Source organism: Cricetulus griseus, assembly GCF_003668045.3.
Source record: "Cricetulus griseus strain 17A/GY chromosome 1 unlocalized genomic scaffold, alternate assembly CriGri-PICRH-1.0 chr1_0, whole genome shotgun sequence".
NCBI classification, from domain to species: Eukaryota; Metazoa; Chordata; class Mammalia; order Rodentia; family Cricetidae; genus Cricetulus; species Cricetulus griseus.
In genome coordinates this window covers 54,832,516-54,858,611 of record NW_023276806.1, presented here as the reverse complement: position 1 = coordinate 54,858,611, position 26,096 = coordinate 54,832,516, and the positions used below count along the sequence as shown (strand labels likewise).

The window sequence follows — 26,096 nt, the reverse complement described above, 5'->3', positions numbered from 1 at the left end:
GTCTCCTATATTCTCTCATTTCTCAGTCAACATAAAAATTCTTATCAAAGTCCCTTTTATTGTTTTTAATAACTTTAAGGCCGTTTTTTTTTATTTGTTTGTTTTGTTTTGTTTTTTTAAGAACATCTGGATCAGGCCAGATGGTTCACCTGCCTGAGCTCCATGTGCTCAGGGCAGAGACCTGGGGGGGGGGGAGGTGCTGCTGGTAATCCCAAACTTGGCCAGTGTAGGGGTGGGAAGAAGACCCCCGAGTTTTCCCTGCATACCATGTGTGCACAGAGAAGGCCGGGCAGCCAAGCAGATGGAGACCTTGCAGCCATGTGCTCAGAGCAGGGAAACTCCCGCCACAAGCCAGGACCCACAGCAGTTAGGGCAGAGACAGCCCCACTTCACATGCTTCACAGACTGATAGGTGAAGATAGAAAACCAGACTCACCTATATCGGCCAGACCCAGCTGTGAGGGCCGCAGCAATGGTTGGAGTTCAGAGTAGCAGCCTCAGGGGACTCCACTGCAGCACACTCTAACCCATGGCACATGGCAGAGGAAGTCCTGTCCCGAACCACGTGCTCAGGGCAGCAAGAAAAGACCCCTGACCCATGCATGCCACATGCATGGATAGTAGGGACAGAAAGAGATGCTTAACAAACACACAGCACAAATGTGAGACTTGGACAGACAGCACAGTCGGAAGGCTGCCGCCCGAACCTCCTCCCTAAACAATTCTTCTAGACCTACTTACAGATGCCGCTAGCGACCATATTTACAAAATTAACAGAACTGACATACCACCGAAAAGCAGGCGGGGAGGGCGTGGACTGCAACAGATCAGATAACATAGATAACAAACCTGCTCAGTCACCCAGCCCATTCCAACCCTCAAGGCTTTACAGAAACTGTACAGAAACAAAGACTGGAAAAGAAAGTTACCTAGTGTGGCGCCATATGACTCAATGAAAGGGGGTGTTGTGATGGATCCTGAATTGAAAACCAATGATGAAAACACAGAGACAGAATAGACAGAAAAGAACAGATGACAACCCAATCCTCTATAAGGCAATGGCGCTGGGAAGACGGGTGGCAAAACCAGGCGGCTACAATCGCCGCTAACTGAGCAGGGTCTAAGCACCCTTGGCCTCCGTTCGTACCTCCTGGGTGTCCTCAGGGCACATCTGCCAATCATAGTTGAGGTGGAATCCGGGGATGGAGGTAGTTAGTACGGAGACAGACACAAACAGCAAAAACAGGACAGACACAACAGACAGGACAAACCGCGCGGCAGACCAAATTACAGACACAGACATGCCACCAAACCAAAATTACAAACAACCCTTGGACTTTTGTCCAGGGCGGAACCAAGGGTTCCTAGAACATATCTGCTTCTGGGGAACGTCTGCTTTCCCTATGGTCCAAATCAAACGACCCTCGAACTTGAATTTTTGAGACAAGGTCTCTTGCTGAACCTGCGGTTCACTGACTCACAGGCTAGCTGGCCAGGAAGCCTGTCTCTGTCCCCAGAGCTGGGATCACATGTGCCCACCTTGTTTGGAGATGCTGGGGATCCAAAATGATAGAAAGAAAGAAAAAAGTTGTTGCTCACTATAAAAATGGGAAAACACATGAAGAGACATTTCACAGAAGGAAGCATACATAAACATGGAATAATGTTCAAATAAACTATCACAAAACCCAAATCAAAACCATAAGGAAACATTGCTACATACCTATGAGAAAGACTAAAATTTAAAATAGTGATAACCTCAAACACCCCCAAGGTTGTAGAGGAACTCATACATTATTCATGAGGAGGTAAAATAGTTCCGCCATTCTGGAAAACAGTTTGGTGGTTTCAGTGAAAACTAAACCTGAAACTCGCCCATGACTCAGAGATTATTCTCCTAGTCATCCACTCCCCAGAGATTAAGACTAATATTTAAGGCAAATTCCCACACAGGACTTCTGTTCATAATAGTCAACAACTGGAAACAACTCATATACCCTTCAGTAGGTGAATGACAAAGCAAACTGTGGTCTATCCACACCATGGAACTCAACACTGAAAAAGAACATTGGTACATGTAGCAACCTGACAGACCCTGGATAATTATACAAAGTGAAGGAGTTATCTGAAAAAGTTACCTGCTACATGATTTCCGGGGGGGGGGGGGCGGGGGGCGGGGCGGCACACAGTCGCAGGACAACAGAGGGCCCTCTGTGGTGATGGACATGTTCTGTATTTTAACTATTGTTGGCACTATCCAGTTCATGATTTTGTGGCTCAGTTTCACAAGATCTCACTTCTGTAGGAAACCAGGAATCTGTTTAAGAGATCTCACTTTTGTATTTCTTAACAACTGCATATGAATATACGTGTGTGTGTGTGTGTGTGTGTGTGTGTGTGTGTGTGTGTGTGTGTGTGTGTGTTGGTTTTTTGAGTCAGGGTTTCTCTGTGTAGCTTCGGAGCCTATCCTGGCACTTGGTCTGGAGACCAGGCTGGCCTCGAACTCACAGAGATCCACCTGCCTCTGCCTCCCGGGTGCTGGGATTAAGAATATACATATTTTTAAAGTACTATTAGGGTTCAAAGTGTAGCACAATGGTTCAGGGCATCCAGCATTTGCAAGGTCCCAGGTTCAATTTCCAGACATTTTGTATTTCATGATCTCCCCATTTCTGTCAAGCTCCATTTTGGTGAGATGGCAAGATGACAGAGACAGTGCTCTGTCATTTGAGAGTTTCAGAAAGCCTAGCTGGATGCCAGTCTTACACATGGCTTCATCTCCTATGCTGCTGCTGTCTGCTGGAGTGGTTTTTAGCCACCTGCCTGTCCAAGGCACTGAGGCATCCTCCTGGACTTTAGGGTCAATAGTTCCTCCATCCTCAGGCACTTCCTATAGTTCTTCTTCACTATGGGCTGTAGGAAACCTGCAGATGCCTAAGGGCACCTGCATTGTACCAGTCCTGGGGCAGGAGGCCGCCGGGCCTCAGGACTCCCTTACTCAAGGTGTGTCCCTTACAGGTTTATTTGACATCTGCAGAAGGACTCAAGGCTCCATGCCAAATGCCCACTGGGAGTTTAAGCACCCTTGGTTCCTTTTGGATTCTCTGTGCCCCAACTTTATATTCACAAGGGCATAAAGGGGCTTGTGTTTATGGGTGTGTCTTTCCTCTTAGTCTATTCCTCAGGTTCTCAGAATTCTAGTGACTAATCAGAGGTCAGGTTATCAGGACGTACGGACGGTGCTGGCCCTGACACTTGGGATGGCTTCTACCATCATTCTTCCCTCCAATCACTTCCTCTACCTATTTCTCTCTTCAGCTGGTGGCCCAGGTACTGGAACATAAAAACATAGGTTTTGTGATGGTAGATGCCAAGAAAGAAGCCAAGCTTGCCAAAAGACTGGGTAAGTTTGAAATTTGAAATCTGTTAGGAAGAAACAAATGTGTCTTGTAAAACAACAAAAAAAAAAGCAGTTATATTTATCTTGCATGGTAACTGGATTATTTTCAAACACATATAATGAGTGCATACATCATTCTGGGTTAGGGAAGAGCCTTATAAAAGTAAACCTAAGGCTCAGTCTAACAGTTTGACAGCAATCATTTAATTTTTTCTTTGTACCAGTATCAGGCAGAGAGAAACTGATGCGAGGCACTGGAGCTTTGATTGACAGCTCCCACAGCATCTAGAAGCCCAGCTTCTGCATCTTTGTGCCTCAGTGGCTTCTCTGGGTCTCTCTGGGAACATTCCAAGAGCAGCCAGAACATGATGCATTTATAGCAGGTTCTCCAGAAGTCCCAGAGTTAAGGCTGAACCCCAGCTGGGAAATTTCAGCCTGGATGGATTTAGGTGAGGCATGGGTAAGTGACAATTTGGTGGAAGCTGTAATCTCTCATGTCAATATGTCATGATCAAGTGCCCTTTAAGATTCCTACTCTATAATCCCAAGGAGAAAGGGCACAGGGAACCCCTCTGGTTTTCAAATACCACCCCCAACACTGTCCATTTAGCTTTTTCTGCATGACCAGTGGAGAATGGCTATTAAAAATAGCAGGAGGTTATGAAACAGGACCTTTGAAGAAAGGTTAATTGCGTTTGGAGCAGTAAGCACAGAAGAAAAAAAAAAAAAGCTTAGTGATGGTTCAAAGGACATCTTCAGGTACACGTAGGTACATCGTCCCAGGTACACGAAAGTACATCATCTTAGGGACATGCAGGTGCTTCACCCCGGGGACATGCAGGTGCATTATTTTAGCAAATTACAAACAACTCCTTCCTGTTTCATCTCTTAGAAGACCAGACATTTTTAATGATAAGATTTATTTTATTGAAGACTACTTAAGTTAGACACAAGGAAAAACTCATGCCTGTAGAACGTTGACTGACTGAGAATGACTGACATATCTATTTTCCTGGAGATGTATTAAGAACACTTTTCCTGTCCTGATCATAGAAGCGAAATACATTCAACTCCTCCTAGAGTCAAAAACATTTAATGAGTTCTGCCTCTTTCCCCAGCAGCTTATTGATTGCTAGCCTTGCCCCCAACTTGCCACAGTTTTAATGAGTAGGTGGTATTTAGGATGATTTTTACTAAAGTTTAAAAAACAAGTGTCAGTGTTCTAGAAATACTCAAATCTAGGCATCCCAGGCTGAACAAGAGTTGACAAAAACAGACTGGCCAAGGGCATGATGGGGCTTGTTATATCTAAAGGTTTTTCTCTGAGGTCACTGTGGAGGGATGAGAGCAAATGTGCTCTAGGTGTTGGATTTTGGGGCTTTTTAGGATATGGCTGTGCTCTGTGAACCTGCCCCTTCAACCTCATTCTCCCCACACCTTGAATGCCTCATTGCGGCCCTGGCTACAGCCCTGTGTGAAGCCCTACCTGGCCTCACTCAAGACAAAATCCCAAGCAATCTGCTGACTGATGCTCCCTGGGGCACATTTTAAGATCAGATGCCACCAGAGTCAAGAATACGCTGTGTTTTCAGTGCTGGGTTGTGCCAGGGGCTCCTCAGATGGGGTGCAGGGCAGCAGGCTGTGGTCCAGCCCTCCTGCACCTGAAGATCCTTTGTGATTCATTAGGAGAAAGCATTTCCTGGCAAGTAGAGTTGGAAAACAACTAATCTGAACAATTAGATGTTTCAGAGTGGCAATAATGTGAGTCTTGGCTGCTTAATATTCTGGGGGGAAGGATACAGTGTCCCAGCAAAGATTTTGGTAAAGTACACCTCAGTGTACCAAGGGTGCTGGGGCAAAGGTGAAGCTGCTGTCTGCCCTCCCAGCATCAACCAGGGGTCGGAATGAAGAGACCAGTGACTCAGAACTGCCTATACACACAACCAGGCTCTGTACAGGAGGCTGGGATCTGGAGAAGACCACACCCCTATTGTTAGAGACTGTCCTATTAGAGCTAGAGCAACACCTACAAGCAATGAGAGTGGGCAGGACACCAGTAACAGTGGGAGACTCATATGATTGCAGAGACCTTAGGGGAAAATGGTCCCTAAGCCAGAACCTGAAGGTTTAACCAAGATGGAGTCTTGGATGGAGGTCATTCTAGATTTAGAGAAAAGGAAAAGAGAAGTAAAGCCCTGCTCTGTGCCTCATGCTGGACACACCCTCTCAGAACAGCATACAGTGCAGAAGTAACAAGACTGGCATGTGGAGATGAGGATCCCAGGTCCTAAAGTAGGGGTGGGATGAAGAGGAGCTTTCAAATTCAAGGCTGACCCTGACCAATTGATTGATATGTCTGTGCTAATGTTAGTTCCACTGATCCTGACCCCACTGTCACTCAGGACCTTGAAGGCTTTTCTGCACCTGAATGACCTTGGCTTTCGGCCTCTGTTCCTCCCAGGTTTCAATGAGGAAGGAAGCCTGTATGTTTTGAAGGGTGATCGCACGATCGAGTTTGATGGGGAGTTTGCAGCGGATGTCTTGGTGGAGTTTCTCTTGGATGTAAGTATTTAACAGGTGGCCTGTGTGCAGCTGTCCCATAGAAGAGAGGAAAAACTCTGATGCAAGAAGAGAGGAGCTGGAGATTCTGGCATGGCAAAAGGCCTTTCTTGTGTTTCACAAAACAGCCAGGGGTGCCTGCATTCTAGTGGAATTCATTTTTAGTGGGGAGCCGGCCCTTAAGTCACTGAAGAAATTGTTATAAGTGACCCCAAGGGGTGTGTGTGTGTGTGTGTGGGGGGTGATGTGCTATATTCTCTTTCCAGTTACATACTGATGCTCTGATGCTCACTGGCATTTTATTGGCATTGCTACAGTAACACTGGGAGAGAGCCATGGAAAGTGGGGAAAGAGGGGGTGAACCAGTCACCTGAGATGGAAGTGGGGTCCCACAGACCTAGTCTCCCTAAGTCTTCTGAGCTCTATAAAGGAGAGGCAGTGGATTGGTGAGGTGGCTCAGAAGGTAAGGGCACTTACTGTCATGCCTGGTGACCTGTATTCAATTCCTTAGCCCTACTGGGTGAAAGGAAAGAACCATTTTTCACAAATTGTCTTCTAACACCCCTCCATACACACACAATGGTATGCACACACCATCCCCCACACAAAATAAGTAAATGTAAAAAAAAAGAGTTGTTTTTAAGGAAAGACAGAGCTTAGGAACACCCCCTCAAACTCTCTCTCTCTCTCTCTCTCTCTCTCTCTCTCTCTCTCTCTCACACACACACACAAAAAAAAAAAAAAAAAAAAAACACCACCTCCACAACCTCCAAAAAACCCAAACAAACAAAACAAAAAAACAGCCACATTCACTTTCAGCCATGGAAGTATCACATCCTCAAATCCAGTAGTTCCAGAGGTGAAAACATAACAAAATATTTTGGCCACGCATAAAAGTTATAGCTATGAGGCTAATGGCTTTGGAACCTATGCTCTGCACAGATAAAGAACCCAGTTCTGCCATGAGTGGTGATCCACCTGTAACCCCCGCACTGGAGAGGCTGAGCCAGGAGGATTGGGCATGAGAGGCCAGCCTGGACTCTGTGGAGCCAGCCTGGGCTCTTTGGGGGCAGCCTGAGCTCTGAGGGGGCAGCCTTGGCTCTGTGGGGCAACTCTGTCCTTAGAACAAACAGCAACAATAACGCAAAGAGCTCACAACTAACTGTCCACACCAGCAATTTTCCAGTAGACACCCAGCAGTCTATTGCTTTCTCTCTACACTCTCAAAAGCCAGAGAAGGGCAGAAAGAGGCTGCCAAATATAGTGTCTAGTCTCTGCTGGGCTATCTCATTAAGGTAGAATGAATTCTAGGGAATTTCAAGAAAAGCAACTAAAGGTGTGACTGGCCCACAAAAGCAGCAAACCAGAATCAGGTCTTGACTTACCAAATTGGGGCTTTATCTCTGTAAACCACAGATAATTCTGTCCTCAGTATGTGGTCTGTCCTAGAGTTATTGTTACTGTGATGAAACAAAATGACCAAAAACAATCTGGGTAGGAAAGGGTTGATTTGGCTTACATATCCTGAATTATAGTCCACTGGGGAAGCCAAAGCAGGAACCAAGGAGGACAGGAACCTGGAGGCAGGAGCTGATGCAGAGGCCGTGGAGGGGTGTTGTTAACTGCCTTGTTCCTCATGGCTTGCTCAGCTTGCTTCCTTATAGTACTCCGAGTTCCACAGCCTGTGTGGTACTACCCACAATAGGCTGGCCTTTCCCACATCAATCAATAATTAAGAAAATATCCTACAGGCTTGCCTACAGCTGATCTTACAGAGACATTTTCTCAATTGACGTTCCCTCCTCTCAGATGGTCATAGCTTGATCAAACTGACATATAACTAGCCAGCACATGCCCTTTGTCTTCAAGATGGGTGTTATGAGGTTAAGATGAGATGTAGCATATCAAAACTCCATTTATCACACATTCTTATTCATATGCAGGGAAGGAAGAAAATCTGCCCCCATCATTTTCTTAAAAGGAAAGAATCATTTTCTCAAGACTTTTTAGCAAACTTGCCCCCACGCAGCCAGAAATGGACCACTTTCCCATTTTTGACTCAAGTGTCAGGAGATGTTATAGAATTAACACAACTCAACTGGTGAAGAAGAAAAAAATAAAGGCTTGTTTCCAAAACAATAGGGATGAAATTGGAGAGCATCACACTCATGAATTTGGGCATATACATTGTATCTTTTTTTGATCACTGTGACAAACCCCTGAGGGAAACAATTCAAAACAAAGAGGGTTTGCTTCGGCTCTCAGATTTGGAGGTCTCAGCCCAAAGTCTGCTGAATTCATTTGTGTTGGGGGCTGAGACAAGGCAGAACTCATGGCAGCAGATGCCAGGTGGCTGGGGCAGTGCAACTCTTGCTGGCCAGATAGCAGAGAGAGAAAGAGGAAGGCTCTGAGGCCCAGGTTCAACCTGCAAAGTCACATCCTCTGTGGCCTACTTTCTCCCCCTCCTAATTCTTATGAGGGCCCAAGAGCATCATCAGATTTTAGTGCTGTCAGTGGATTCATCTATCAGTGGAGTCAGAGGCTTCCTGATCTAATCACATCTCAGTGAGTGAAAGCTCAAGGTGTGGGCCAAGTCTTCCACACTTAATTAAGCCTTGGGAAAGACACTTCATATTCAAAAGACAGGGCGTGGTTTTACCTACATGTAGAATGTAAGATAATTGAGTCTTTTGAAAAGAAACAGAGGCAGAGAGTCTGTATAGTGCCAGTTACAAGAGTCAGGAATGGGGTCGAACATGAGGAGCTTGTGATCCGTGGGGCAGAGTCTCAGCGGGCAGGAAGAATAAGTACGGTTTCCTTCCTTTGAGACAGTGTACAATGTGGTCAGCATAGCAAATAAAAGTATACATTTCAGAATTGCTAAGGAGTACACAAATGTTCTCATCACACAAATGGTAAGTGTTGGAGGTGATGGATGTTAGTTAGCTAGCTATTTCATCATTTATTCATATCCCCTAGCATTGTTCCAGGAATACAAACAGTTAAGGGCTGGGGAGATGGCTCAGTGGGCTAAAGTGCTTGCTGTGCAAGAACAATGATCTGAAGGCCTGGGTTTTAATCCCCAGCACCCATGTAAAAAGCCTGGCATGTCTTCTTGTGCCTGAAAACCCTGCAGAAAGAGACAGGCAGTCCTGAGAGATGGCCGGCCAGCCAGCCTCGCAAGAAAAGCGCGCTCCCAGTTCAGTGAGATATCCTGTCTGTAGGCAAGAGAAAGATACAGGAAGACACCGACCTCTACATTTGAGCATACAGATTTCACACGTTCACATGTGCACACTACACAGTCACTCTCTCTTTCTCTCTCTCTCTCTCTCTCTCTCTCTCTCTCTCTCTCTCTCTCTGTCTGTCTCTCTCTTTCTCTCTCTCTTACTCACTTTTTCTCCCTCTCACATACACACACACATTCCTTCTCTATGTGTGCATATATATGTATAGGTATAATTGTCAATTTATAACTTAAGATACAATTTTCAAAATATAACTGACAAGAGGAATAGAATCGCCCCCAGGACAACCATTCCCAAGTTAAGGTCAAGTCTTCCCGAGGAACTGCTGCTATGCACATTGGAGCAGGATGGGATGTGAGACCTTGGCCTTTGTGTACAGACACACACACACACACACACACACACACACACACACACACACACACACACCCCTTCAAGGCTAGAGAGCATGGTGTGACCTTAATGTTCTTTCCATCTCACTGCCTATTTTGCACTGTTTGTACACACGTGTCCCTTCCCTCCAGAGTGTTCTATCTTCCACTGGGGAAAGATGATCTCTCTTATTTGAACATCTTTATGTCTGCATGTGTCTGTGACCATGTATGTGCCTGTGTGTGTGATTTCAGCTCATTGAAGACCCAGTGGAGATCGTGAATAACAAGCTGGAAGTGCAGGCCTTTGAGCGCATTGAGGACCACATCAAGCTCCTCGGCTTTTTTAAGAATGAGGACTCCGAATGTAAGTGTTCTGTCAGCATAGGTCTGGAGGCTAGCCCCTAACAAGGCATGCTAGGCTATCCCAACAGAGGTTGTGTGGCTTTAATAACTCTTTTGCCGGGGGCAGTAGAAGCTGAGTTTCTTTTTGTTGCCTGTGCAAAAGGACACATGCAGAAATTGTACCAAATAGGCAGTGAGATAGAACATTAAGAGCAGGTCGTGCTCTCTAGTCTTGAAGGTGTGTGTGTGTGTGTGTGTGTGTGTGTGTGTGTGTGACTGTGTATGTGAATATGTGTTATTGTGTGTGTTATTACATGTGTGTTATTATGTGTGTGTTCTATAGAATAAACAAATTCCTTCCCCCCTTCCCCTCGCCCACCTGTCTGCCTCCCCATCAGATTCTTGTCCTGTAAGATGGGACACCCAGTGGCCATCTCCCTGGTGTTGGTGGTTCCTATGGTCACCAGCTGGAGAGCTTCCCTGTCAGCTGGAGAGAATTAATTGAGTTTTGGGTAGGGATAGGCTCAGTAGTTGCTAGAGATCCTGGAAAATCACCGGCCAAGCCCACAGCTGGCTGTCAGTCTGTGCCTATGATGCCACCACACCCTTGGTCAGATTCCTATGAAGGCTTTTTGGCAAGGTTGTGGGTGAGCAAAGGGTCCTTCCCAGCATCATGGCACTGGGGTGTCCAGGCAAGAGAAGATGGAGAGTAGGAGTCCAGAGGAGCAGGGAGAAGAGAACAGGGAGAGTAACTTTAGAGTTAAAAAACAAAACAGAAACCTGACCAGGGCCTTCACACACATGAATGGACACTAGCTGTGCTTTTCCTTTCAGTCCTCCCCCTCGATTTGTTCCTACTCTCTGTTCCTCCCTCCTCCTTCATTAACCATGGTGTGATAGATCTGGAAGGGCCAAGGCCAAGATCAGCATAGAAAGTGCTTTCCAGTGCCTTCCTTCCTCTCCACCACACTGACAAAAACCAGAATGGCTCCATTTTATTACCATCTGTGATTGCTGGGGCCTGAGCCTAGATGTGACAGGCATGTGACATTGTTCTGTCCAGGTCGTTATCTACACCTTCATGATGGTGAAGGGGTGGAACACAAAGTTCTGATTATCTATCTCTTGTCACTCATGGATGCAGAAGCCAGGAGGTAAATTCCAGGAGCCTAGCTTTAGTGCTCAAACTCCAACTAGTGAGCTATGTTTGCAAGCCTTCTCTGGGGACAGCAATGTGATCATGAACACAGGCATACGATGAGAGTAACCTGCAAGGGATTTGGGCTTCCTGATTTTACTATTTATTTATTTATTACTTTTCTTATATAATGGTAGCCATAAGACCTGAGATGGGGAACAGATCATATAGTACATTTTCTTGAAGGAGAATCTTGAGTCACTTCCAGGAATACAGCTTTATGCCTTTAGGCATCAGGCTTAAAATAGCAGCATGCAATACCCAATGATGGCTTCAAGTGCCACGCTCTTCAATTCCTTGAAAACCACCATTGATAAGAAACTTATTCACACATTGGATGGTAGCAAAGCAATGGACCACACTCATTGCCTTTTCTGTGGCTGCTATCATTCTTTTCTCACCATTGGATACAATATAACCAGTCTGGTTCCTGCTCTTGGTGAACCCTAGCATCCCTGAGTCCAGATAACTGGCTCTGCTTTTTGGTCAGTTATAGTCTTCTTATTTCTTGTGACCTTTAATGGGATTGAACTCCAACTATATCTTTCCATAGCAAGTTATATGTGGAAAACTACAATGATGCTGTCACCTAGGAATATATATATATATATATATATATATATATATATATATATATATATGCTGCCCAAATTGTTCTGTAGTTATTATTAACAAATCAAAATACTAGCTAATGGTGGTAGCTTGTGTCTAATCCCAGCACTTGGGGTATAGAGGCAGGAGGAGCATGAGTTGAAAGCCAGTCTGTGCTACAGGAGAGCCTGTAATTTAAAGTTAAATTGCATTAGAGGCTCAGCTCAGTTCACTTCATTTTTTGAAGTCCACAAATAACCTCCCAGATTCTTCAGTGTTTATAGTTCACTGTTTTGTTTTTAAATTACTTCTCAGTTGATAATACTGTATATTGTTAGTGTGAAACATTGGAGAGAGGACTTCCAATCCAAAGGTCAAAAGACACACGATTATGTGGCTAGGTTTAGATGTTATTAGGGTCACATTTTATGACATCCATTTATGTGGAATTCAGAATCACAAGCAAACCTTCTTGACAGCCTTTCTGTGGCTATTGACCCTCAGGACTTTCAAGGAAAATGCATGCTATGAAGTCCTTTATGACTTCTGGTCATTGCAACCACACCATTAGCACACAGACTGGGCAGTGTCCCCAAGTCTAATGTCCCAGGGCTATCTCTTGAATGCTCCAGCCACAACAACTTGTTTTGGTTCTTTGTAAGGCAGATGATGGCCTCTTAGACATGTCTTGTGCTGTTAACCAGTCACTAAAATCTGAGGCACTGAAATGGATGTGGACTCTTGAGAGATGGAGAAAGGGGGTGAGGAAACTGTAAGATGAGTCTTTACTGGAGGAGGGGGCTGAATGCTTAGATTTCACAATACCAGACAGGCCAGTGACAAAACCAGGCATCCTGGACAACTGCTGTGACAACATGACTGAATGAAGGCCCAGTGAATTTTGAGTCACCCATCTGGGAGTCCCTAGCTCCATCTTTAATCTTTTTGTTTGCTTGAGAAAGAATCTCTCTAAATAGCTCTGACTGGCCTGGAACTTGTTATGTTGACCAGGCTGGCCTCTAACTCATAGAACTCCAGCTGCCTCCTGAGTGCTAGCATCAAAGTAACATGCCACCATGCCCACCTCTCCATCCTTCATCTTGGCAGCAGCATGGGTCAGACTTCTAAGAGAAGAAGGGGGGTCCTCACTCTGGTTCTGGTCATTCTTGGGCTAGGAGCTCACAGTTCATGGAGGTGGCAAGAAATTCAACAGAGATGTTGGGGACGGGGATGGGCAGGGCTTTTGAGCCTCTGCTGCTGCTCTGGTATTGCTCTCACTATTGCCCTTCTGTCCCGCGCCCGCTCTGTATTCCTCGCCAGCAAGAAACACACGCAGGACACTCGGATCCTTCTGCAGACAAGCTTTAATGCATTAGACTGAGCAGAGACTGAGCAGAGACTTAGCAGAGACTAAGCAGAGACATTGAACTAAGAAAACCATCCCTATATAAAAGGCTGACCAGCCGCCTGGGACGTATTACCCTATGAATGGCTTTAGCTCCTCAGGCAAGAATGAGCCACGGGATAGGCAGAGATCAAAGGAATGGAGATTACCCAGCGCCTGTGAAGTAATTCACACCTTGGTGTCTTCAGGCAGCATTATAATGCAGGAACCGGCTTCCTACATATCACCCTTTTTTTATTAATTAATGAAAAGGCTTTATATTATTACAAGCAAATAGGTCACCCATATGTTGAGGGATAGAGGCAGGGGTTGACCTTCCCAAAATCAAACATTAAGACTGTGTACGAGAGTCACCATCAGGCTGTCAGTTTGACCCGAAGTACTCCCGACCTGTCCTCTGCCGTTTTTCTGGGAAAGGGGATTCTCAAGGCAGGTAACCCTTATGCAGGTCAACGTACCTCCCAGAGAAGCCTGTATAATAGGCAACTCTGTGCGATGCCTATGCTCAGCATCCCTCTTTTTGGGGCTGCACAAACCAGACACTCTACCCTGTGCAGTGAGCCTAGGCTCCGGGTGTGCAAGAGCTGTCTGGCCGGCGGCCTATCGCTTAGCCAAAAATATAAGCGCTTGGGTGATCTCTTGGTTTGAGCCCTGGAGCTTACATGCCAGTCAAAAGTAACAGCAATCCATAAGCAGCTGTATCGAACAATTACACCCACCCCTTTTCTCATAGGCCAGCCAAAAAACGGCTGCATCAAACAATTATACCCACCCCTTTTCTCACAGACCAGCCAAAAATAACAGCAATCTGTAAATGGCTGCATCGAACAATTACCCCCACCCCTTAAGTAGAGACAATCGCTCCGCCAAGGGCATGAGTTAATCTGGATAACAATAGCGGCTCTCAACTCCCGGGGGTAGAGGGTGGAGTTTCGACTTTTGAAGGTCTGCAGAGGCTCTTCGGGTTGAATCTTTCTGGGATCCACAGGGGATTCTCTTCATCCTGTGAGAAAACATAATATCGCTCCCCTGGATCTTATGAGAATAGGATCCGGGCCTTTCCAAAAATCAGTTAAGATATCTTTCCATTTTACCATTTCCTTTTGGCCTTTTAGTTTTTGAGGTGAGACGCTTGGCCCGAGCGTCAATGTTAATGAGGCTTTAAAGCCCCAGGCATTCCAGGCCTTTAAGAAGTGTTGAATAGCAGGCATGGCCTTTTTCCCTATCAAAGACTGGGAAAGCCATCTGTAATTTTCTTTGCTCCTCTGATGGTAAGAAGGAGTCGGTTTCAAATAGTGGGGGTGCTGATGGAAGCACACCCGCTGGCATTTTTGGCCGTGCTGTTTTTTTCTCTAGCTTTGTTTCCTTGTTAGAGTCTAAAATCTCAGAGTCTGAGCTGCTCAGCTCCAAGGCTTCCAGCTTCGTTGCAGGGCAGAGGCTAGGTTTTGAGTCTTTATTTCTCTTAAATTTACCGGGGTGTGACCGGCCATTTCCCATTCTTTCTCCCTCCTTTTCTGTCTCTCCCTCATCTAGCTGAGCTGTTCCTTTTAAAACTTTATCTCTTGAGCTTTTAGAGTCATCAGAGCTATTAAGATTTAAAGCTTTATACACTCCCTTGTCAGTAGACACCCCGGGAGGTCCTTTTTTTTTATATGTTGTAGTTTCTCTTCTTATATACACTCCCATGTCACTAGACATCCCGGGAGGTCCTTTTTTCTTATATTTTACTGTTAGGCGCGCCCCATCTCTCACTACATTCGGTTTCTGATATGTAATTCTGGACTTCTTTAAGATTGCTACAACAGTGAGAAAAGTCAAAATAGCTCCTAGTAAAAGCATAGAAGCCTCTATATTAACCTCCCACAATAGCAACATTCCCAAGCCAAAGTCTAGAAAAATCATACCTCTCCGAATTTTTCTCATTACATTCGGTTTCTGATATGTAATTTTGGACTTCTTTAAGATTGTTACAACAGTGAGAAAAGTCAAAATAGATTAACCTCCCAAAATAGCAACATTCCCAAGCCAAAGTCCAGAAAAATCATACCTCTCCGAATTTACCACCCTGCAGTTCTGAATCCGCCTCGTTAGAGGGGTCTCTGAGGTGCTGGAGATGTTAAGCTTCCCGGGTTTCGGCACCATATGTCCCGCGCCCGCTCTGTATTCCTCGCCAGCAAGAAACACACGCAGGACACTCGGATCCTTCTGCAGACAAGCTTTAATGCATTAGACTGAGCAGAGACTGAGCAGAGACTTAGCAGAGACTAAGCAGAGACATTGAACTAAGAAAACCATCCCTATATAAAAGGCTGACCAGCCGCCTGGGACGTATTACCCTATGAATGGCTTTAGCTCCTCAGGCAAGAATGAGCCACGGGATAGGCAGAGATCAAAGGAATGGAGATTACCCAGCGCCTGTGAAGTAATTCACACCTTGGTGTCTTCAGGCAGCATTATAATGCAGGAACCGGCTTCCTACATATCACCCTTTTTTTATTAATTAATGAAAAGGCTTTATATTATTACAAGCAAATAGGTCACCCATATGTTGAGGACCCTTCCTCTGTTTAGTTCTTCTCTCTGCTCTTTCAAATGCTTCTGCCGACCACCCAAAACACTTAGTTACCCCAATGAAGTCTTTCTGACTGCCCATGGCTTTAGGGCTATCTGTATTGCTGTACATAACTAGTAGGTACCAGATCAGCATTCCTTCACATTTCGAAACCCTCAAATATGTGCTGTCATCCTCTCTTTTAGAACAACTGACATGTATTGTGGTTCTTCACATGTGTGCCTGCATGTGTATGTATTGTGTGCACGAATGCAAGCATGTGGGGGGGGGAGCATGTGTTAACATAGATATGGGTGCAGCTGAGAACAGACTGTATTATTTTTTTTAAGTCTTTTGATTTTTAAGAAACAGATTCTCTAACCGGCCTGGAACTTTCCAAGTAGGGGCCAGCAACCTCAGGGATCCATTTGTCTCTGTCTCCTCAACACTGAGATGACAAGCATCTGTCACCTGCCAGGGTTTATTACATGGGTTCTGGGAACTGAACCCCAGACTCAATTCCTTGGGTGTGTCAGGCAGCTACTTAAGTGATATGTTTCCCCAGCCCTGTGGCTCCTAAAACCCAGTGCCCTCCCCAGGCCCAGAGTCTCTTGATTTTGGTGTGTTTGTCTGTTTTACCTGGGCATTGCTGAGCCAGCATTATTCTGAAGTAATCTATGACCAAATCTTACACAAGTCTGCCTAATTCAGGAGTATGAAATCCAATGAAAGGAAAAAATGTCAATCTTATGAAGAGTAAATCATAGGCTCGGGATTGTAGGATAATAAAATATAACAAGTGCCACCATTCCCATCCTTGACTAGAAGGCCTGACTTCCAGATTCCTCATGCAGTCTCTGTAAGTGTAGTAAATCGAAGTCTTCTCACATGGGTGTGGCTCCTTCCTTCCGTGACAAATTTGGATATACATTTGAAACCAGAGTCAAGTATAGGCTTGGTTTAAAATAATCTTCTTAGAGTCAGGGTTTAAAATTAAACCTCTTTTTAGTCTTTGAAAATTTCATACACACACAATGTATTTTGATCATACTCACCCCTTGCTGCCCCCCTGAATTCCTCCCAGGACACCCCTATTATATCTTATGTTATCAAACTGCCTTCTAAATATTTATATTTAACCAAGCATGGTAACACAGGCTTTTAATCCCAGCACTTGGGAGGCAGAGGGTGGTAGATCTCTGAGTTTGAGGCCAGCCTGGTCTACAGAGTGAGTTCCAGGCTAGCCAAGGCTATACAATGAGACCTTGTCTCAAAAAAAAAAAAAAAAAACAAATCAACACAAAACAATAAATAAATACTTAAGTTTATATCCATAGATTTGTGTAGCTCCCAAACCTGCTCAGAAGCCTCTCATTGCAATGGGTAAATGCAGAGACTGTGAGTGTTCCTTGTAGATGGGGCATCTCTACCAATCCCTGTCCCCCAAGGCTCAGGGAACATGGTGGAAAAGGGGACAGAATGAAAGTTAAGAGCTGGAGGTTGGAGAGGAGAGCTGTGAACACTAACCTGCTTTTAAAAAAGAAAACCAAATGTAAGATGCACCTGGGAACCCTCCTTTGGAGAAGCTTTAGGAGCTTTGTGGGGTCCTGTCTTTCTTTTAACTGTAAACACAATGTGGTCAGTTTCCTCTTACCATGAGCTCATTTATGCAGAAACCTCGTCTTCAGTGGGTGCAACTATAACTCCATGGATTTGGGTGGAAGGAGTCCCTTTTTGGTTTTGGTTTCTTTGGTTTGGTTTTTTCTTTTGATTTGAAGTTTTCCAATGTGTTTTTTCTTCCTCTTCCTCAGCTTCCCCCATTTCTTGCTTTTTGTTCACAAACCTTTGTGGGAGAGATGCACATCAATTTCAGCTTCAACTATCTTTTTAGATGGTGTTGAATAGTTACCTAACACAGTTCTCTCCAAGTGTGCAGTTTGCCTCTTGCAAATGTTCTTTCTCCCATGGCTTCCCTCCTAGATTACAAAGCGTTCCAAGAGGCAGCCGAACATTTCCAGCCTTATATCAAGTTCTTTGCCACCTTTGACAAGGGGGTAAGTACATATGACAACCCCATTAAAACATGTTCAGTGGCATGGACAATTAAAGTTGGAACCCTCCACCATCCTTCGCTTCTTTGTCTAGAGTTAGAAGAGCCTGGAAAACCACTTCTGAGGATATGGTCCCTGTATTCTAGCCCATAATCCAAAAGGAAGAGCTAACTAATGAATCCAATGTAATCTAAATTCAAAGAAAGTTTGCCCTCATTGGTTGAGATTCATAATTGGGGCAGCTTTTGAGCAAAAATGGCAAGATGGTGATAGTGATCATTTTAAGTGATTATTTTATGCAGGGATGGGCAATTCCATCTTCTCAAAGGCCTGAAAGAGGGGGCAGTATCCTCACTGTACAGAGGGAATAACCAAGGCAGGGGACGATAAATGGATTCGATCACAGTCAGTAAGGCTGGGTGTAGTCTGAGTCTCACCGGATGTCAAAGATGCTGTTCTGCACAGCTGTGCTCAGAGAAAGAAGCCATGGGTAGAGCGTGTGGCTGGAGTCTGGTCATTGCAAGTGTGCAGTACATGTTAGCTAGTTGTAACAACTGCTGATAATAAAAAACCTAGACCCAGGAGGAGGGGAGGTCACAGTAGTGTATTGGGCAATGATGAATGCAGAAACCCAAGTTGGATTTGTCACTGGCTTATGGTTTTGCTGAGACAGGGGTGACTAAGAGATTGTAGGTTAAGAGCTCTGAGTTCTGGGTGTGGAGCTCAGTTGGAATAACACAGGCCTAACGTGCATCAAGGCCTAGGTTTGATTCCAATACTGCATAGATAAGCAAGGTATTCAAGTTCATCTTCAGCTACAGGGGAAGTTCAAAGTCAGCCTGGTTACACGAGACCCCATCTGAAAGAAAGGAACTAATCTAATAGAATCAGCCCAGGTGTTCATCAACAGAGGAGTGGTGAAAGGACATGTGGGGCTGGAGAGATGGCCCAGCAGTTAAGAGCACTGGCTGTTCTTCTGAACGTTCAAGGTTTGAGTTCCAGCTCCCATAAAGGGGGCCACAGTTATTTGTAACTCCAGTTCCAGGAATTCCTAGGTCCTCTCGGCCTCTCCGTGAATCAGGCACACAAGTAGTATACAAAACATCCGTACACATAAAATAAAAATAAAATCAGTAAAATGATGCATACACATAATGAATTTTTTTCAGTCACAAAAATGAAGTTGTTTGTAGGAAAATGCAACATGAATAATAAAAACCCAGAAACAGATATTGGGGTTCAAGCTGAAGATCAGAAAAGCAAAGCAGCCAAGTCAGTAGCTCTTACTTCTAGCAGGCTGAAATGGTAACCCTGTCTCCACAAATCCTCAGAGGCAAAAGCTCTGAGTTCCTGTCTCCTCCCGCCTTATATTCTTTTTTCTATCCAGCCATATCACTTCCGTGTCCACCTCCCTAGTGCTGGGATTAAAGGCGTGTGATCCCAGGTTCTGGGATTAAACGCTTGAGCTCCGCTACTCTTTTGAACTAATTCATTCTTGTGTAGTCCAGAATGGTCTTGGACGCACAAAGATCCATCTGCCTCTGTCTCCTGAGTCTTGGGTGTAAAGGTGTGTACCACCACTGCCTGGTTTCTATGACTGTGGCTGGCTTTGCATTCTGAACCCTCAGGCAAGCTTTATTAAATCATAAATAACATATCACCATAGGATAATGTATGCAATTGGAGATTATCATATGGAGTGAATTGAGTCAGTCTAAAGGACACAGTTATCACATTTCTCTCATGTATAGTTTCTGTATTTTATATAGATATACAAAACACTAATACTCCTGACATGAAATTAGAAGTGAAACTTTCTTAGGAAGACAGGGGCAGGGAAGTATGGAGAGATTATGCAGTTGCATGAAAATGGCCTTATGTAACCCAGTATAATTTTTTAAAAAATTAAAGAGGAGGGTTTGTCTGAAGAGAAGAAAGGAGAGAGTCCTGGGCGTGTGGGCTTGGCTAATCTCCAGAGCCCTAGTTTTCTGAGTGATAGTCCATTCAGAGTTCAGAGCACTTTGTTTTAAAAAGTGACTTCCAGCCTACCCAGAATGTGACTCTGTGTCTGTGGCTACAGTGTGACTCCACATCTGTGGCTATGAAGACAGGAGGCCAGGGAACTTCCAATGCTGCTTTGCTACCAACTAAGACAGAGTCCTAAGTGCCGCTGTGCACGTGGCCTTGTGAGGTTAGCAGTAAAAGGCAGTTTCTGCACCTCCCTATGGGACGCAGAACGGGGACCAGGCTAATGCCACCTCGGACCTGCACCCTCGGGGCCCAGGGAGGAGGTGGTGAGATCCAGAAGGCACGGCTGCAGCCTCAATAGTGTCCAGCAGGGGGCGAAAGAGCTGAAGAGCAGAAAAAGTAAAACCTGGGAGGGAGTGACAGTTCAGTTTGCCACAAGGGCATCTGGCCGCCACAAAGGAAGAGAATCCTTAAGTTGTTGGAGATTGCAAATCTGAGCTGAGAGAAACAAACAAAAACAAGCAACCAAGCATCAGACTTGAAGCCACTAAGGACATCAGGGAGAAGCGGCTGTTAGGAACACAAGCTAAAAATAAAACAAAACAAAACAAAACAAAACAAAACAACAACCTTAATCTATGGTATTATTCCAGGAAATTATTTTTTAAGGTTGTGACAGAACACAGTAATCTGAATTAGTTTTTGAAATATTTGTTTTATTTTAAGTGTGTGTGTGTGTGTGTGTGTGTGTGTGTGTGTGTGTGTGTGTGTGAGTGCAGGAACCCACAGACATCAGAGGCGTCAGATCTCCTTGGAGCTGGAGCTACAGGTGGCTGTGAGCCTCCTAACATGGGTGCTAGGAACAGATCCAGTCCTCTGAGGGAGCAGAATGTGCTCTTAACTGCTGAGTCATCGTTCTAGCCCTAGGAGTCTAAAGCTTAAAAAAGAGCAAGCTCTTCCCAGGGAACTTTGCAGGGCACACAGGTTTGGGACCCCACACAGATCCCTGTGGTATAGATCAGGCGACCCTAAAGCTCAGGGCCAGTGAGAAAGTGGTGGGAGCAAGAGGCTGGAGTCCACCTTTGCACCTGGCAGCCTGCGAAGTGCCAGCTCTACTGTTCTCACACCCCTCCAGCCTGCCCTTCTCCTTTGCCTGGGCACCAGTGAAATGAAGACTTAGTCTGTTCTGAGCCACTCTGATGCCTGAAAGAACTGATGGAGAAGAGAGATGTGGAGAAGGTCCAGGTTCCTGCTCAGCTAATTCTTCATTGCTGACCACAGGACTGACCTGTTAAACTTCAGGAAAGTCATGAGTCAAAATCCCTGTGTATGTAAATGCCAGGGAAATGTTCATTGTCCTTTGCAGTTTGCTTCAAAGTGCCAAAGCTTATTTCAACTAAAGGACAAAAAAAATCATGGGTAATTTTTATTTTTATGGAGCTATCTGGTATCTGAGAGTACAATGTATCATTATGTAGTTGTAACACCCATGAGCCAGGTTTTGTTAGATTCTTACCCTTGATTCAGAAGCCACACTAAATACTTACAGACAAACCGAACAATGAATTCATTGGCCAGTCAACTCTCCTTCAGTCTTTGCTATTTAAGACACAATTACCCAAGACTGGAAGAAAGAGAAGTACAGGAAGGAGTTTCATGGAGGCAGAGAGGGAGGAAAGAGCCAAGAGACTCTTGGAAATCTTAGACTCTTCCAGACTGAAAATTAAGGCCTCAACAATTCAATTTTACATTCATAGACCAAACATTGCAGACCCAGGCAGTGGCATCCGGGAACCAGAGACCCTGTGCACAGTCACATGCCCACACACAGGCATGCACATGCAGCATGACATGTGGTTCTGACCAGCTCTCACCTGCATGATTACTTCTCCTGATGTAGGATGAATTAATGACAGAATGACAAAGAAACATCTCATTAGAATGAAGGCTGCCAATGTAGCGTTTACCGAATATCTACAGATTCATTTCTATGCATGGTCAAGAAGGGAACTGTCAAAAGGAAAGGATGTTGGAGCATAACCGTGGCCCTGCCCTTCTCATCCTGATGAATCACTCACCTAAATTATTCTTTGTATGTAAAAGAGATCAGAGTAGTACCTCTGACCATGTTTAAAGTGAGTACTGCACAACACAACCAACCTAAAGCACTTTGCAGCTGTGGCCAGCACATAGTAAGCAGGCTATGTGATTGATAGCATTACAGTTTTGATTTGGTTTGGTTTTTGGTTTTTCGAGACAGGGTTTCTCTGTGTAGATTTGGAGCCTGTACTGGAACTTGCTGTATAGACCAGGCTGGCCTTGAACTCATAGAGATCTGCCTGTCTCTGCCTCCTGAGTGCTGGGATTAAAGGTGTGAGCCCCCACCATCCAGCTAGCATTACAGTTTTTGTTCAGACTAATCATTTCTCATCTGGAAACCTGGCTCTTAGAACACAGTGAATGAGTGGGTGAGTGAGTGTGTGAGTGACTGACTGACTGAGTGGGTGGGTGAGCGAGTGAGCCAGTGTGTGAGTGAGTGAACCCAGAGAGCAGAGCCTGGCATTCTCAAGCTTGTTGTACTATAGGTAAGTGTGCAAAGGATTGTGTCAATAGAGGCCCTTGTCTGTTTGCTCCTCCCAACCCACAGACCCCTGCCTCATCACTGGATCACTCACACTGTACCCCCCACAAGGAGGCAATCAAGTGTAAGAAAAACTCATCACATCCTTCCTTTTTCCCTCCCCCTGACTCCCCTCTCTCTGTGCTGAGGATTGAACCTCAAAAGTGCTAGACAACGTTCCATACTCTGGAACTCCATCCTCAGCCTACTTTTTAATTTTTATCTCGAGACAAGGTTTCCATAAGTGAGACTAGTCTTGAACTCATCCTTGTTTAATCTGATGCTGAACCTGTGATTCTCCTGCCTCAGCCTCTAGTGCTGGGGTCATGGGTTTACACCAAGCCCCAGCCTGACTGTAGCTCTTTCTGTGGCCTGTTGGCTTCAACCCTGCATAAGATGCTGGATTGAAGCTTGTGTTTTGGAATAGAGTGACCTGGATACTTGTGGACATAAGTGTTTCCACAGAATAGAGCTCCTTGTGTAAGAGCTTATGTAATGCCCACCCTTCCCCCATTAGTCCCAGTCCCTGGGTTACTGGGTCACTGTGCTCTGGTTACCACCACAAGGTGTCAGCTCCTAGGCAATGCTGTTCACTTTAAAGGGAGCCACTGTTCTATCCTGTGCTTTCTTGGACCACGGCTCTGAGCTGGAGAATGGCATTTGGCTTCCTATTGAGCCTTGTACATTCCAGGCCACTCAAAGCATGTCACAATGAGAGGTTGTGAGCTCAGCAACTTTGCAAGCAAAAAGCAACCAATCTGCCTTGACAATGCACTGCTGTATGGCCCCTTGAACAAGGGAGAAAAAAAATCTATGGCACTCTCTTCCAGCTTAGTTATAGGGTGAGCCACTCATCCTGGCTCCCTTGGAACAATCCACACTTGAGCACTAAAAGTCCTAAGGCCCAGGAAGCCTTTCTGTCCTAGGAAAAACAGGATGATTAGTTGTCTTATTGCTGGGCAGTTCTCAGGGCCCAACAAACACTTATCGAGCTTGGTACAGAGACTGAGCCCTAGTAGGTCCCATGCTTCAGCTTAACTAGCAATTAGAGTTTATGAGCAGATTAAGGACAGGTGAATGGGTTGGCTTTTGATTCTGTGAACCTGTGTAATTTAATGGTTTCCATCAATTGCCTTATCCAAATTAATTCAGTGAAAGCCACCCTGTGAGCATGCTCTGTTACCATCTGCTCGATCCTCCAGCCCTGGAAAACACAGCAGAGGGAAGATAACCATTCATTTATGTACACCACTTGTTTTTCCAACTGTTCCCTGTCATGGTTATTCTGCAGACAAGTCTTTTTCTATTGAACCTACCTTGATCGAAAGAGTAAGTCCTGCCCAGACTACAAGTGGTAGAGTCCCTGCTACTTCAGGATTTAAGTTAAAATTTCCCATAAGCTCTCATGTTGTTACCAGAGAACACAAGCACCCTCTTCTGGGTAGGTAGCCCACTACTACTCTAGGCTAGCATTCAAGTGAGTAACTGATCTCTGCCTGTTACAGGTGGCAAAGAAGTTGTCCTTGAAGATGAATGAAGTTGGCTTCTATGAGCCATTTATGGATGAGCCCAATGTCATCCCGAACAAACCTTACACAGAAGAGGAGCTTGTGGAGTTTGTGAAGGAACATCAAAGGTACTCAAGATGACATTTGGGGAATGTGGGGGATGGCTAATGGATAGGAGCCTCTCAGTGTTGACAATCCAGAGTCATCAAGAGCAACAACCTAAAATAAGACACCCAGTAGAACAGAACTGGCCAATGTAGCTTTGTTAGTCATTGAGCAATTTCAAGGATGCTACCACTTCTGAATGAGACTCTGCATTTGCAGGTAGAGTTAGGTGACCTCCTTCTAGTTGGCACCCTCCCACCCCTACCCCAAGCCAGAATAAGATGCGAATGAAACCCTACACTTATAATGACAACTTCCTATATATGCAGCAACATTCCTTGTGCTTTATGGGAGGAACTTTAGCTACTCTTCAACCTTATGGAGCTGTTATTCTCAGACAGCAGGCTCAGACTGAGTAATTAAGTAATATAACCAGGGACAATTCAACAGACAACTTTTGGGACAGGGATATTTGCTAGGACTCAGAGCATCTCTAGCAGGGATCTACAAAATTTTTCACTGAAGAACCACATAGTAAATATTTGCACAGTTCTGGGGTCAAATGGCCTCTGTTGCAGCTGTTCAGCTCTGGGCTAGGAGCATGTAAGCAGCCCTTGCTCATGTGTAAACAAATGGGTGTGGCAGCATCCCCAGCAGGGTCTAGTTACACAAACAAGAGGCCTTGGCCTGGTCTGGCCCACCAGCTGGTGTCCTCTGTCTCTGCTCTGGAGGTAGGAGCCATCTGGGCACATGGGCCATGGTAGTAGAACCACTTTCTCACCTTTCCTCCCTCCCTGGCATGGACAAATATGTTCACTGATCCTGAAGCACCATGATCCCTACACCTACACAGTCTGTCCCTGCAGGAAGACAACACTGGAAGGGGTAAACATGACATCTATTGTTATGGTTTTTGATGGATGACCCTAATGACAAAAACTGGCATTCTGCATTGGAATAATTGTTGTCTGTCCCATTTCCTTGTTCAAGACTGGCTCTGGGCTCTCTTACAGAGAGCCCCTATCTGTAAAGAGGGGACACTGGGAAGGTGCTGTCTCTGTTCCCACTGACCCATCCCCATGTGCTTGGTGTGCTTTGGATCTAACGGGTCTGTGACTAGGCTGAATGGTTTGGGCCTAGTTCTCTCCTGACACAGCAGGTGGAAAAGCTCTGATTCCTTGGGGCAGAGGTGGGTTCGGGGCTCCTTAGGCTTGAGGAAGTGAACCAGCATCTCATTTGCATGGGGCTGAGACTCAGTTTCTACTGTAGAGATCTCTACTCAAAGAAGCTCTTCTGTTTTTCAGACCTACTCTACGTCGCTTGCGTCCAGAGGATATGTTTGAAACATGGGTAAGGAAATGGCAGAGTTGTGTTGTATGTCCTTCCACGAGGGTGCCCTCTGACTGCCAAGTCTTATTGACTAGGTTGGGCATCTAGAGAGTGCAGTATTGGAAACATGGATGACTTTATGCTCACATAAAGCCCAGGTGTCTGTGGATCCAGTAGGATCCATTTGTGGTACTATTCTCTCGGTAATATTGCTCAAACTCATTTCCCTTAGTGGTTGGCTTCCATTCATGTGCCACCAACTGGGTCAGGCAGCATAGTGGAAGAACCCCAGTCTACAAAGTTGTAGAGACCTGGATTCAAGGGCTGTATCTGCCATTGAGTATTCTTGCATCTATATCATATCACATGGTCTTTCTGACTTTTTCCCCCAGTTAAAATAGGACTTCTGAGGACAAGTGAGATGGAGTGTCATCTAGAAAGACCAGCCTCCAGAACCACATGATCAAATTTAAAAAGATAAAAAAAAGTAAAACAAAACAATAAAGCAAAACAATACCCCCCAAATAAATCTCATAATGTGTTAAGTAAGTTTATGTTTTTTTCTTGGACCTCATTCACAGATATACATATTTCCAAGTGGCCTGTGGGCTGTAAGTTGGACAAACAAGCATTCCCTTTAAAAGCTGGTTTACTTTAAAATAATTTTTGATTCACAAAACAATGTGAAAAAATCCATTATTTCTTCACCCAGAGTGCTCAAATGTTGATATTTTACCACCTTGTTTTTTCTCTCTTCTCATATATATAAATATGTTCATATGCAAATGCATATATATATATATATATATATTTCTGTGCTATTTGAAAGTTCTATATCTGATATAAA

General features: G+C 44.9%; 1 protein-coding gene across 1 annotated transcript in view; it reads left to right on the top strand.

Moving 5' to 3' along the window:
- Nucleotides 1–26,096, top strand: part of Casq2 (calsequestrin 2) — a 63,610-nt gene that overhangs the window by 19,655 nt on the left and 17,859 nt on the right. Inside the window, exons 2-7 of the mRNA XM_035451308.1 lie at nt 3,319–3,403; nt 5,862–5,962; nt 9,834–9,945; nt 17,649–17,722; nt 23,813–23,943; nt 25,225–25,270. Of these exons, the coding sequence (XP_035307199.1) occupies nt 3,319–3,403; nt 5,862–5,962; nt 9,834–9,945; nt 17,649–17,722; nt 23,813–23,943; nt 25,225–25,270 (549 nt within the window). The remainder of the gene's footprint in view (nt 1–3,318; nt 3,404–5,861; nt 5,963–9,833; nt 9,946–17,648; nt 17,723–23,812; nt 23,944–25,224; nt 25,271–26,096) is intronic.